Consider the following 11,766-nt stretch of genomic DNA (forward strand, 5'->3'; position numbering starts at 1 on the left):
ATTCCACCTTACCCATTCCTTTCCCTCCTTCCTCCGTTCTGTTTGAGCCGCGCACACTTTGGTCACGATGAGGGCTCCCAGGGCCGTCAGAGTGCCGAATGGCGGCCTCTTTACAGGCGCAAAGCCTTCGAGTAGGGACTTGCGGCACTTCAGCTTCGCCGTCAACGTGAACGCCGCCACCACGACCCAAGCGACACCGGCGTCATGGAAGCTCGCCAGCCAGAAATCCTCCAGCCGCGCCTTCTCCACGACCACCCGTGCCAGGTCGGCCGCCGCTGAGGCTCTGCGCATGGCCCAGGAGAACGCCGCAGCCCTGACCCCCGAGCTTGTCGCCGCCAAGATGAGCCCCGAGGAGGCCCAGCGCCTTTCTCGTGTGCGCAACATTGGTATCGCCGCCCACATCGACAGCGGAAAGACCACCTGTACTGAGCGAGTCCTCTTCTATACCGGCAGAATCAAGGCCATCCACGAGGTTCGTGGCAAGGACTCTGTCGGAGCCAAGATGGACTCCATGGATCTCGAGAGAGAAAAGGGCATCACCATCCAGTCTGCGGCCACGTTCGCCGACTGGAAGAAGATGGAAAACGGAAAAGAGGAAAGCTACCACGTCAACATTATCGATACTCCCGGTCACATTGACTTCACCATCGAGGTCGAGCGCGCTCTGCGTGTTCTCGATGGTGCTGTCATGATTCTGTGTGCAGTCAGCGGTGTTCAGTCCCAGACCATCACCGTCGATCGCCAGATGAAGCGCTACAACGTCCCCCGCATCAGCTTTGTGAACAAGATGGACCGCATGGGTGCCAACCCCTGGAAGGCCGTCGAGCAGATCAACAAGAAGCTCAAGATCCCCGCCGCCGCCATCCAGGTCCCTATCGGTGCCGAGAACGAGTTCCAAGGTGTCATCGACGTTATTGAGAGAAAGGCTTGGTACTTTGAGGGTCCCCGTGGCACCCAGGTCAGGATCACCGAGACCCTGCCTGGTGGCTACCAGGACATCGTCGAGGAGAAGCGCCAGGAGCTGATTGAGAAGCTTGCCGACGTCGACGATGAGATTGCCGAAATCTTCTTGGAAGAGCAGACCCCGACCATCCCCCAGATCAAGGCCGCCATCCGCCGTGCTACCATCGCCCGCAAGTTCACCCCCGTCATGATGGGTTCCGCTCTCGCCGACAAGGGTATCCAGGCCGTCCTGGACGCTGTCTGCGACTACCTGCCGAACCCCTCCGAGATTGAGAACAAGGCTCTGGACAAGAAGCGCGAGGAGGCTGAGGTCAAGCTCGTCCCCTACAACTCCCTCCCCTTCGTCGGTCTCGCCTTCAAGCTCGAGGAGAACAACTATGGCCAGCTCACCTATATCCGCGTGTACCAGGGCAAGCTCCGCAAGGGCAGCTACCTGTTCAACTCCCGCACCGACAAGAAGGTCCGTATCCCCCGTATCGTGCGCATGCACTCCAACGAGATGGAGGATGTCAACGAGATCGGCGCCGGTGAGATCTGCGCCGTCTTCGGCGTTGACTGCGCTTCCGGCGACACCTTCACCGACGGTAACCTGCCCTACACCATGTCCTCCATGTACGTCCCCGACGCCGTCATGTCTCTGTCCATCAAGCCCAAGCGCACCAGCGACGCCGACAACTTCTCCAAGGCCATGAACCGCTTCCAGCGTGAGGACCCCACCTTCCGCCTGCACGTCGACGAGGAGTCCGAGGAGACCATCATTTCCGGTATGGGCGAACTGCATCTCGAGATCTACGTCGAGCGTCTGCGCCGTGAGTACAAGGTCGACTGCGAGACTGGCAAGCCCCGCGTCTCGTACCGTGAGACCATCTCCCGCAGGACTGACTACGACTACCTTTTCAAGAGGCAGAGCGGTGGTCCTGGTGACTATGCCCGTGTTGCTGGTTGGATTGAGCCCTTTGAGGATCCCGAGAAGAACTTCTTCGAGACCCAGGTTGTTGGTGGCACCATTCCCGACAAGTTCCTCACTGCTTGCGCCAAGGGTTTCGAGGAGGCTACCGACAAGGGACCTCTCCTGGGCCACAGAGTCATTGGTGCCAAGATGATTGTCAACGACGGTTCCACCCACGTTACTGATTCCTCCGATTACGCTTTCAACCTGGCCACCCAGATGGCTTTCCGCAAGGCCTTCAGCGACGCCGGCGGCCAAGTCCTTGAGCCTCTGATGAAGACTACCATCACTGCCCCCAACGAGTTCCAGGGTAACATCATCATGCTGATGAACAAGCGCAACGCCACCATCCACGACACCGAGGTCGGTACCGAGGACTTCACCCTCATCTGCGACTGCAGTTTGAACTCCATGTTCGGCTTCAGCTCCCAGCTGCGTGCCGCCACCCAGGGTAAGGGCGAGTTCAGCATGGAATTCAGCCACTACGCCCCGGCTCCCCCTCACCTTCAGTACGTCTCCTAACCCCCCCTTTCTTCGTTTGAATCTCATATCGGATTATTGTTTGCTAACAAACCACCACAGGAAGGAGCTGGTCGCCAACTACCAGAAGGAGTTGGAGTCTAAACGCAGCAAGTAAAAGCCTACAAAGGCTAACCCTCCTCTTGGGGTCTTGTATTAAAACCGTGGCAACCCCAATTTGCGGGCACCACGTGTCGTGTATTAACAGCGAGCCGCTGCACCCGGCGTCATGAAGCCGCCGGGTAAGGGCCGGTCCGTACGCCGCCCACTTGGGCGGCGTACATACATGTATATCTAATGTCATGCCAGGATTGTAGAGCCTGGACGGAAAAATATGACCTAGCGCCTTGTACAGTTCAGGGTTATAGGGGTATGTGATTCATGATAGATCTAGACTTTGAACAATACAGACCTCGTCTTCTCTCCCAATTGACGTCTTGTCCGTTCTTATCACTGTGGATTAGTGAACTTTGCTACCGGCTAGAAGGGCTGTAGAATCTTGATTGTGTGATGATCTCGACACAGACTTGATTAAGTCATGTCCTGAAGTGAGCTGGTTAACCACGGCTAGAACATATTCAGAGGTAAACTATTTCACCTGCTAACTTATGTCTACAAAGCGTTTGATCCCCTAGGCGTATGTTAGCAAAGCAGTTCATGTTGAGGTGGCCCGAATACTTTGTGGGGTGCTGACTTCGCAGTTCAATGTCAAGCTGGTCCATAGCAAGCAAGCATCTTTGACGCCTCGTCGTCGCAAGGCCGGGGTTTGGAGGGGAGGGAGGCCTGAGAGGCGTAGAGCCTTCGCCCGTAACCAAGCCAGTCTACGCACAATTGAGAATCTCCTAACGGATGTCTCGAAAGGCGAGGGTGACAGCTAGAGGGAGCCGGTCGTAGTCTCTGCCACAAAAGACCTGGGACGCGTGGCGGGACTTGAAACTAGGATAGAGACAATTCTAGGTATGGAGGTCTGGACTCAGACGGGGGGGGGGGGGGGGGGGGCCTTATGGAAGTTGCAATGTGATACTCCTTGGCCAAGATGACAACTACTAAAGTGTGGAGATACTAAGTTGGCATAGATAGAGTGTATGACGATTGATAATCTCCGTGGGGTGAAGGATGAAGAATTCATTCACAGAAACCCACACGCTGTGCTCTACATTTGTCAGTGGTTGTGTGGTACGGCTAGACTACGACAAGAATCTTTTTGATACACGGCGACTTCACAAGCAACAATTCACCGTTAGGCAGCAGGCAGGGAGAAGGAAAAGTCGTGCGCTAGTGGATCAGAAAACAGTGCTTTTGAATAACGTCGTAGGTATCAAGTGCGCAGCTACAGCGGCGTTGACTGCCCATGTCCAGTCATCACAGGAGTTGCCTCCCACCAAGGTCCTTCTGAACTTCTTACAATCTTCTAAGGATATCCTCGACAACCTCGTCGGTCTTGGCGGAGCCACCCAGGTCGGGGCTCAGCAGCTTGCCCTCCTCCAGGTTGGCGTCGACAGCGGCGTAGATCTTGGCGGCGGCGGTCTCCTCGTTGAGGAACTCGAGCATCAGGGCAGCGCTGCGCAGGGTGGCGATGGGGTTGGCAATGTTCTGGCCCTGGATGTCGGGGGCGCTGCCGTGGCAAGGCTCACCGATGGCGAAGCCCTCGCCGACGTTGGCGCTGGGAACGAGGCCGAGAGAACCGACAAGAGCGGCGGCGCCGTCGGACAGGATGTCACCGTACAGGTTGGGGGCAACGATGACGTCGTAGTCCTCGGGCTGGCGGAAGAGCTTGTAAACCATGGAGTCGACGATCTGCTCCTCGACCTTGACGTTGGTGAAGCGGGGGACGGCGAGGGCCTTCTTGGAGGTGCCGCGGAAGAGGCCGTCGGTCTGGGAGAGGACGTTGGACTTGTGGGTGATGGTGACGAGGGGGCCCTTGTGGATGCTGGCAGCACCGCTCTCGCGGATCTTCTGGCGACGCAGGGCAATCTCACCGGCCATGGTGGCGATGCGGTGGGAGGCGTTCTCGCTGATGCGCTTGATGGCCTCGGCGACCTTGCCGTTGGGGCCGTCGTAGGTCTTCTCCTCCTTGACGTACAAGTCCTCGGTGTTCTCGCGGACAATGACCATGTCGATGGGCTTGGGGGCAGTCAGGACGGTCTTGACGGGGCGGACGTTGGCGTAGAGGTCGAGCTTCTTGCGCAGGGCGACAATGGGAGAGGAGTAGCCCTTGACGGGGGTGGTCGGGGAGCTCACGGCACCGAAGAGGGCGCCATCGCACTCCTTCTTGAGGATCTCGACGGTCTTGTCGGGGAGAGCGGCGCCGGTCTGCTCAAAAGTCTCGAAACCGGCCTTGAGGTCGGTGAACTCGAACTTGAGGCCGAGGTAAGAGGGGAGGGCCTCGAGCACACGGCGGCCGGCGGGGATGACCTCCTTGCCGATGCCGTCACCGGGGATAAGACCTAAGTGACAATCAGAAAACGATCGATTGGATATACAAACAGGTCAATTGAAATATTTCAAATGTATCTTACCGATTCTAAGAGTTCTGACAGACATGGTGGGCGTCAATGAGTGGCCAGAAAGGGTTGGTTATCTGCTGGGTGAAGAATGGAAGCTCGACTCATTCACAGCCAAGACGTAAAAAAAAAAAAAAGGTACGGTCGATATCGGAGCTACGTGCCAGCCACACCGAGAGCCGTTCGGCGAGCGACCAACGGGCGGCCGTTCTCGCGGTGCAGGGTCCAACAAATCGGAGCTTTAAAACCGCGGCTAGTTCCAGTCAATTGCGTCAAGTCACGAGCGAGAGAGAGAAAGAGAGAGCCATTTAGCAGCCCACTCGAGAGGGATAGGGTCGGCAGAGTATCTGGCTGCATGATTCGCGTTCGCATTTTATCTTGTACATAGCGCGTTCGAGTTGTGACTGCTCCAAGCTTTGGGTGGGTTCATGTCGCAATTCCCCCTACATCACCACAAGATTCGAACGCCATCTCACATACCATCCCCCACGGTAGATGCCGGGTACTCGGGCCATCACCGTTCTCTAATGCCAGCTGGACCTGTTCAGGCTCGGTCGGGTAGGCAGCGGGAAGAGAGAGGGAAGGAACACTGCAAACTTGGGGCCTAACAAACGGAAATTACATGGGCAAGGTTGTACGCCGGTTAGCGGCCGAGGGACATGATAACCCCTGAGAGACTCCCCACATTCTACGCTTCTTAGCGTGTTGGAGAAGTGAGAGAGAAGAGCAGACGGACTGGGATTGGGGAGCTTCTAAAGCTTTCCCCTCGCGAGGCTCCAGAGGCTCCAGAAGCCCCGTCCCCCGACATGGGAAATGGGAGGGAAAAGGGGGGTCGCTGGAGTCATGTTCCAGATACAAGACGTTGGGCAGCCCATTTGCACGAGGTGGGCGATGGGGGCGGTTTCGAGGCTGCCGATTTGAGACCTTCAAAGGATGTTTTAGGCCGGTAGTGTATAGTGTAGGGCACTGTTGCTGCAGCAGCCGGCATTTATTAGCAATAATGAGGGCGCCGTTGTAAACAATTACTACACGAACTCTTTTTTTGCCCTTTCTTTTTGTCCTTGTGTTCTCTTTTTGTCTTTTGGCTGGCTGCTTTTTTCTTCAGGTTTTTTTTTTTTTTTTTCCTTCTTCTACGATGCCCCATCCTTACCACCCCTCATTGCCCCTTTCCTACCTGAATATGGATAATGCATGTGCGGATAGCGGGTTAAGCGGCAAAAGGCGGTAAGCCTAAACTAGTACATTACAAACACCAATGCACAATGGATAGATATATGGACTTGGTGAAGCGCTTTGAAACGAGAGGCCGTGCGTTGTAGCTTTCCCGCTAGAAAATTTACCACTTAGTAAGAAGGTAAAAAAAAAAAAGCTCATACAGATAGATGCACCTAATGGGGAGCGAGTCGGCGTCACCTCAGAGACGTTGCTTTTCACTGGAGATAAGGTGCTCGACTTGTCAACACCATATTGCAGTAGGGCCAAGCTAGTGACTTTTCGACATCTGCCAAAACTAAACTGTCACCGTCGCTGGGAGTCTGATTCCCATTTTTCCCTTTTTCAGACAAACTGTGTTCGACAGTCAGGTACTAGGTGCATATGCTAAGTGAGGCGAAATGGCACGGCCTTTGGCACCAGTCTCTCCGTTCACACAGGTGGCGGGGGGACACTCAGATCAGAGAGTTTTTCTCTCTCAGGGCTCATCGAATCGAGTCATAAGGAGAACGAGCAAGTCAAGGGAGAGAGAGCGTGAAAGTGTCAAGGGAAAAGGGGGCCCACAGACCGACTCCCACCTTCCCTGTGATGTGGCTTCAAAGGTACTCGTGTAAGGTAATGAGTACTTCATATTGGAATCCCGGGGCCTATCACCACCCACCCAAATGACAGCTCTTCAAAAGTGTTGTCGACGGGGCATTTGCTGACGAAAAAGCACTGGCCGTTAATGAGTTTCTTCCAGAACCATGTTCGATGATCCTGGCCCAATGGATCTGCTACTCTGGAGCCCTGTAGACATTTCAACAAGCGAGAGCAGCGGCGCGGTCATGGCCGGTAATGTCGAGTGGATGCAGCCAGTAAGTATTATGTAGCTCTCCATCTTGCACAGAGGGAGGAAGGAGATGCATGCACATGTCCTTGATGACCGTAAGGTATCTTGTACTTGCATACACACTGCATGCACCTAGATACGTATACATACACAGACATAGCTATACACACGACGCGTCCCACCGCCATGTCGTGTTTGTACATTTTCTCTGACAGTGAGCTGGCGTCGGGACGGTTTGGTAGTGTAGCAGCAGATTGAGCATGTGCATCTATGGGAACCCCTGAAAGCTCGCACACCCCTCGCCGGGCCGCCCCCTTATGATGAGCAAGAAGACCCTCTCTTCTTTTTCCTCTCCCTCTCTCTTACTGTCCTGTATACTTATGTACGAAGGTACGTATACATTAGAGCATTAGTAGTACATGACGCCGAGGATCAAAAAAAGAGCGCGGTGGTCTGGTACGTTCGAATTGGTAAATAGTGGCCTCCCGCGTGGTGGGCATTTTGATCGATCCAGTCCGCTCAGATTATGATTATGGGATTATGGGGTGGCCGTAATTTAAATGCCCGCCCTGAAGGACAGCAACCTCACTTCCCCTTCTCGAACCACCCGCACCGCACCGCACCTACACCCTGCCCTGACGATTGAGTGTTTCTCTCTCCGTTCGCACTGAACCGACTGACTGGACGGACAAATCTGGGACTGGAACAGACCAGACGAGAGAGATAGTCTGACTGAGACATCCGAACACACGCACCACACAACCAGAACACCGCAACAAACGCAATAACCCCCCCGTACAATACAGCCGTTGCATCCTCCTCCGCCTTCTCCTCTGTTGACCATGCCTCTCGCATAGCAACTCGATACTACTCTCCCGTCTCTCTACCGAACTCTCCACACAGAATCCAGGCCTCAATACCCACCATAGATCGCCTGCCTACCTCGCTACACTGACACCGCCGCCCTCGATTCTTGCCCTCTTGTCCCCCCTCCACCAAACCCACGAGCTACTGCCGGGACCTCCGTTCTTGCCCCCGACTCCTTCTATACACACGAACTAGACTCGGCATGCGACTTGCTGCTGGAAACGATCCGGCATTGAGTCCTTCCCTATAACCCTTCGTAACTTGCGTCGCGCTTCTGTCGCCCAACATATCGCCCAACGAGCTAGCCGTTGCACCTCCCACCTCCCTTACAGCTTCCACCGAAAGCTTAGCTGAGTACCTGGTCGCAAGGAAGCGACCCGACACCGTAGCCATGTCCGCCGTCAAGAATCTGCGGGCCATGTTCGAGCAAAAGCAAGACACGAGCCCGCCAGATCGCGGAAGGTCGCCAGGACTTTCTTCCAGTAAGTGTTGCCCTATGTAGTCTTTACTTCTACCCGGTCGGCGCGACCGAAGCTCCGGCTTGTGTGTGTGGCCTTCTGTGGCAGCTTTCCCCACAGATTCTGATCTCATACAACCGCAACCGGCTCGTCATCACCTTGTTTTTGGAGCTTTGTTAACAACTTACTTCTTTACAGATGGCACCGAAACCCCTCCTCCGGCTGCAAGGCCACTTTCGAAAATCCGAACCAGTTTTGTTGCCGTCGAGAAGGACGGTAAAGTAGGACTTCGTCGAGACCCCAGTAACGAATCTAGCCGCAGCTTGTCTCAGCGACGACTGAGCACCCATACGGAAGGCGAAGCTTCTGTATCTGGTCAATCCGACAAGACCATGGCTACAGAGGAAACTTCTGGTGGCTACAAGACGAGTGTCGTTGGCGAGACCATTCCCGAGTCTCCTCGCCGCCCAGACACCGACAAGGCCACAAATGGAGCTGTGATCCGCAACCTAGGAGCCTTGACGGACAAGCCCAGCCATAACCCTGACAAACATGTTGATATCGAGACGCCAACGCCGGAGCTGTTACCCGGCGATCCAACTTTGAAGACCCCCGCCGAGCCTGCCGTTACCAACGGCGTCGCCGCCGCAAAGCCGGCTGCCAAGGCTAAAGAAGCAGCAAAGACTGCCGCGAAACCTTCATCAACCCTCGCACCCATTGCGACTAAGACAAGATCCAAGACACCGACGAGGTCTCCAACCGCCGTTAAGACGCCCAACCTGCCTCACGCGAGCTCCAGGCTGAGCGCCCCCAAGTCGCAACATGAGCCGGCTAAGAAAACCCCTGAAAAGTCGGCGACGACTACGGCAAAGGCCGGTGCAAAGGCAACTGGGTCCCACAAGAAGCCTGCGCCCGTGAATATCTCTCCTCCCAGCGGCACTGGCTTCGTTAAGCCCAAGCCCAAGTCGCCCACCCGACCGGTGAAGCTGCCTTCCTCATTGATGGCCCAAACTGCCGCATCCGGCTCAAAGGTTAAGGAGACCCCCCGCGAGACTCTCTCGCGTGCCTCTGGCAACCAGGGCCGCCCGGCTAGTAGAGCGAGCGCTGCCGGTGCCGCGCCGGCCACCAAGACTTTGAAGCGTCAGAAGTCGGTTATCAACCATCCCAGACCCAGCATTGGTCCCCCGCCGAAGAAGCCTCTCCAGGACCATCCCATCACCAAGAAAGAGAAGGAGGTGGACGAGAACTTCCTGGCACGTATGATGCGCCCTACCCAGAGCTCCAGCTCCAAGACAACTGAGAAGGCCCCTGTTACGCCTCCCAGACATCGGAGCTCCACGCAAGGCAGCGGCAAGCAGTCTTCCGCTTCGAAGAGTCCTAAGAGGACCGCTAAGCCGGCGTCCGCAGTGGCACGCACGGGAAGCCCCATCTCTAAGAAGGAGGTGCCCATTAAGCAAGTCGCGCCTGAGACCGCCAAGGTGGAGACGGCGGAGGCTGCCGTTGATCTTGCTCAGAAGGCCGAGGCACCCATTGAGGTCAGGCCAGAACCGGTTAAGGCGCCAGTTACTCCAGAACCTATTGAAGCCAAGATGGAGGAGCCTTCCCCTGAACAGGTTTCCGAGCCTGAGCCTGTCGCTGCTGCGGAGCGTGCCGAGTCACCTGCGCTCGAGGAACTCACCCAGCAGGCCACGGAGCTGTCTATCAAGGAGTCGGACAACCACGAGCTCAAGAGCCCCGATGAGTTTGAGGAGCTCCTGACTGACGAGAAGGAAATTGGTGAGGAGCACGTGCAGGCTCCTGTTTCTACTGAGGCGACCACAGAAGTCAAGACTGAAACTGCGTAAAGAGCATTGTCAAAGAGTGGCGGAGGTGATTGTATAGTTTAGAACCATTGGGGTGTACCATGATACCTGACCGACAAAAAGGCGTAAATTACTTCGTAAGTGTTGAGAGTTTCTTTGGGGGGTTTTCCAAAGCGAGGAGAGTTGGTGTTTGGAGCCCAGTATTAGTCATAGAGAATGAATACCATTCGAAAGTATTTCAATTCAATTCAATTCGAATCATTTAACTTGGTTACTATTGTGGCTGGCAGTTCGACGCCTGATACACGTGTCCTGTACGCGCTCTCCATTCTCTGAAGCCTCGCGCCTCGGCATCAAGCCTACATGGAGGGAGTTGTCCAACGTGAAGAAGCGCAAAATGGTGTGTTCATGTCTTCTCTAAAATACATATTTTGTACAGTATATGGAGGACAGTACTCCTACAGGGGCTCCCCACACAGGTCGGCCTTTCCGGTCCGCCTCGTGGTGGCCTTTGTTCCCAAGACTCCGTTTTTGTGAGGCCATATTCATTCCCTTTTACGGCGGGGCCCAGTTTGTCGTCCTTTTTTCTTCTCTTTTTAAACATCCAACCGTCTCGGCCGTCATCTCTCCTTGCCTTCCTGCTTTACCTCGCACGGCACAGGACCATTCCTCCGACTTTCCTGCTCAGAGCCTCCCGCGCCTCCAAAATACCCTTGTCCGTCGAGATGAACATGCACTCGCCCAGGATGAGGCCCTTGACGAGACCGTTCTTGGTGGGGAATCCTCTGACGATGAGCTCGAGGTCCTCGATCGAGACGTTGACAGGCCTCTTGGGCTTGGTGACCGTTTGCAGGCCCTTGAGGACGGGCTCGTTGTTCCAGTACTTGAGGCCGAGCCAGAGACGGCGCGTGGCGACGTTGGCGCTCGTGATGGGCTCTGGGGGCTGGCTCATGTGCTCGGGTTCCGGGGGCGTCGGGCCGCCGCGGTAGAGGGAGGAGATGAAGCCGGAGCGGTGCAGGGCGAGGGCGAGGTTGAGGTTCTGCTTGGTGTTGGCGATGGAAGTCATGCCGAGGCGGGCGCGGGAGGCGTTTTGCAGGTGCGAGCACATGTTGATGACGTTGATGAGACCACCCATCTTGAGCTAATTGGTGAGCCGGGGGCTCGGGTATCGCGGGGAACACAAAAAGGGTGAGTTATGGGGGGAGTTCGAGGGAGTGCGAGTCCGGCGCGGCGGTTCGCGAGTCTATTGAAGATCGTGGTTAGAAACGTGGCCATCAGAGCCATTGGAACGGCTTCTCTTACCACTGAAAACCTCAACAAGGTGATTCACAGGGTTAGAATGTCGCCCTTGAGCTTCAAAAAGAGTGCTGCGCGTCAAGTGGCTCCAAGGTTACCGCGAAGAATGGACTGTCACCTGACCAATTTCGTTCGATAGGGAAGCTATCGCCAAATTTTTGGCACGCAAGCCTGGCCCCGTTCAGATATGATGACTAAGACAGACCCCGATTCTTCCGGTCCGTGCATGGTCTGCTCGGAAGCTCAGCAGTGAGAGGAGAGAGAGCGTGAGTAAGACCCACTTCGGGGGACCACTGCAAGTGCTGCTCGCTCTCACCCCGGCCTGGACGTGTTATTGGCTCGTTCAACCTCTTGTAAGCGCCGA

The 11,766-nt window shown here is 55.6% G+C and overlaps 4 protein-coding genes across 4 annotated transcripts; 2 read left to right on the forward strand and 2 right to left on the reverse strand.

Moving 5' to 3' along the window:
- Nucleotides 1-67: 67 nt before the first annotated feature.
- CTRU02_209317 (elongation factor g 1) lies at nt 68-2,536 on the forward strand (the record flags this gene model as incomplete). The annotated part of the gene is made up of 2 exons (XM_036726849.1): nt 68-2,422; nt 2,495-2,536. 2 exons carry the CDS (start codon nt 68-70, stop codon nt 2,534-2,536), a joined length of 2,397 nt encoding a protein of 798 aa, XP_036581558.1.
- A 1,296-nt stretch (nt 2,537-3,832) lies between these two features.
- Nucleotides 3,833-4,975, reverse strand: CTRU02_209318 (Homoisocitrate dehydrogenase; the record flags this gene model as incomplete). Its single annotated transcript, XM_036726848.1, has 2 exons — nt 3,833-4,878; nt 4,951-4,975. The coding sequence occupies 2 exons, from the start codon at nt 4,973-4,975 to the stop codon at nt 3,833-3,835; spliced, it is 1,071 nt and encodes a 356-aa protein (XP_036581557.1).
- Nucleotides 4,976-8,237: 3,262 nt separating this feature from the next.
- Nucleotides 8,238-10,148, forward strand: CTRU02_209319 (uncharacterized protein; the record flags this gene model as incomplete). The annotated part of the gene is made up of 2 exons (XM_036726847.1): nt 8,238-8,328; nt 8,503-10,148. The coding sequence occupies 2 exons, from the start codon at nt 8,238-8,240 to the stop codon at nt 10,146-10,148; spliced, it is 1,737 nt and encodes a 578-aa protein (XP_036581556.1).
- A 601-nt stretch (nt 10,149-10,749) lies between these two features.
- Nucleotides 10,750-11,241, reverse strand: CTRU02_209320 (uncharacterized protein; the record flags this gene model as incomplete). The annotated part of the gene is made up of 1 exon (XM_036726846.1): nt 10,750-11,241. One exon carries the CDS (start codon nt 11,239-11,241, stop codon nt 10,750-10,752), a length of 492 nt encoding a protein of 163 aa, XP_036581555.1.
- Nucleotides 11,242-11,766: the final 525 nt, after the last annotated feature.

Source organism: Colletotrichum truncatum (genome assembly GCF_014235925.2).
Source record: "Colletotrichum truncatum strain CMES1059 chromosome Unknown Contig_0006, whole genome shotgun sequence".
In the NCBI taxonomy this organism is placed as follows: Eukaryota; Fungi; Ascomycota; class Sordariomycetes; order Glomerellales; family Glomerellaceae; genus Colletotrichum; species Colletotrichum truncatum.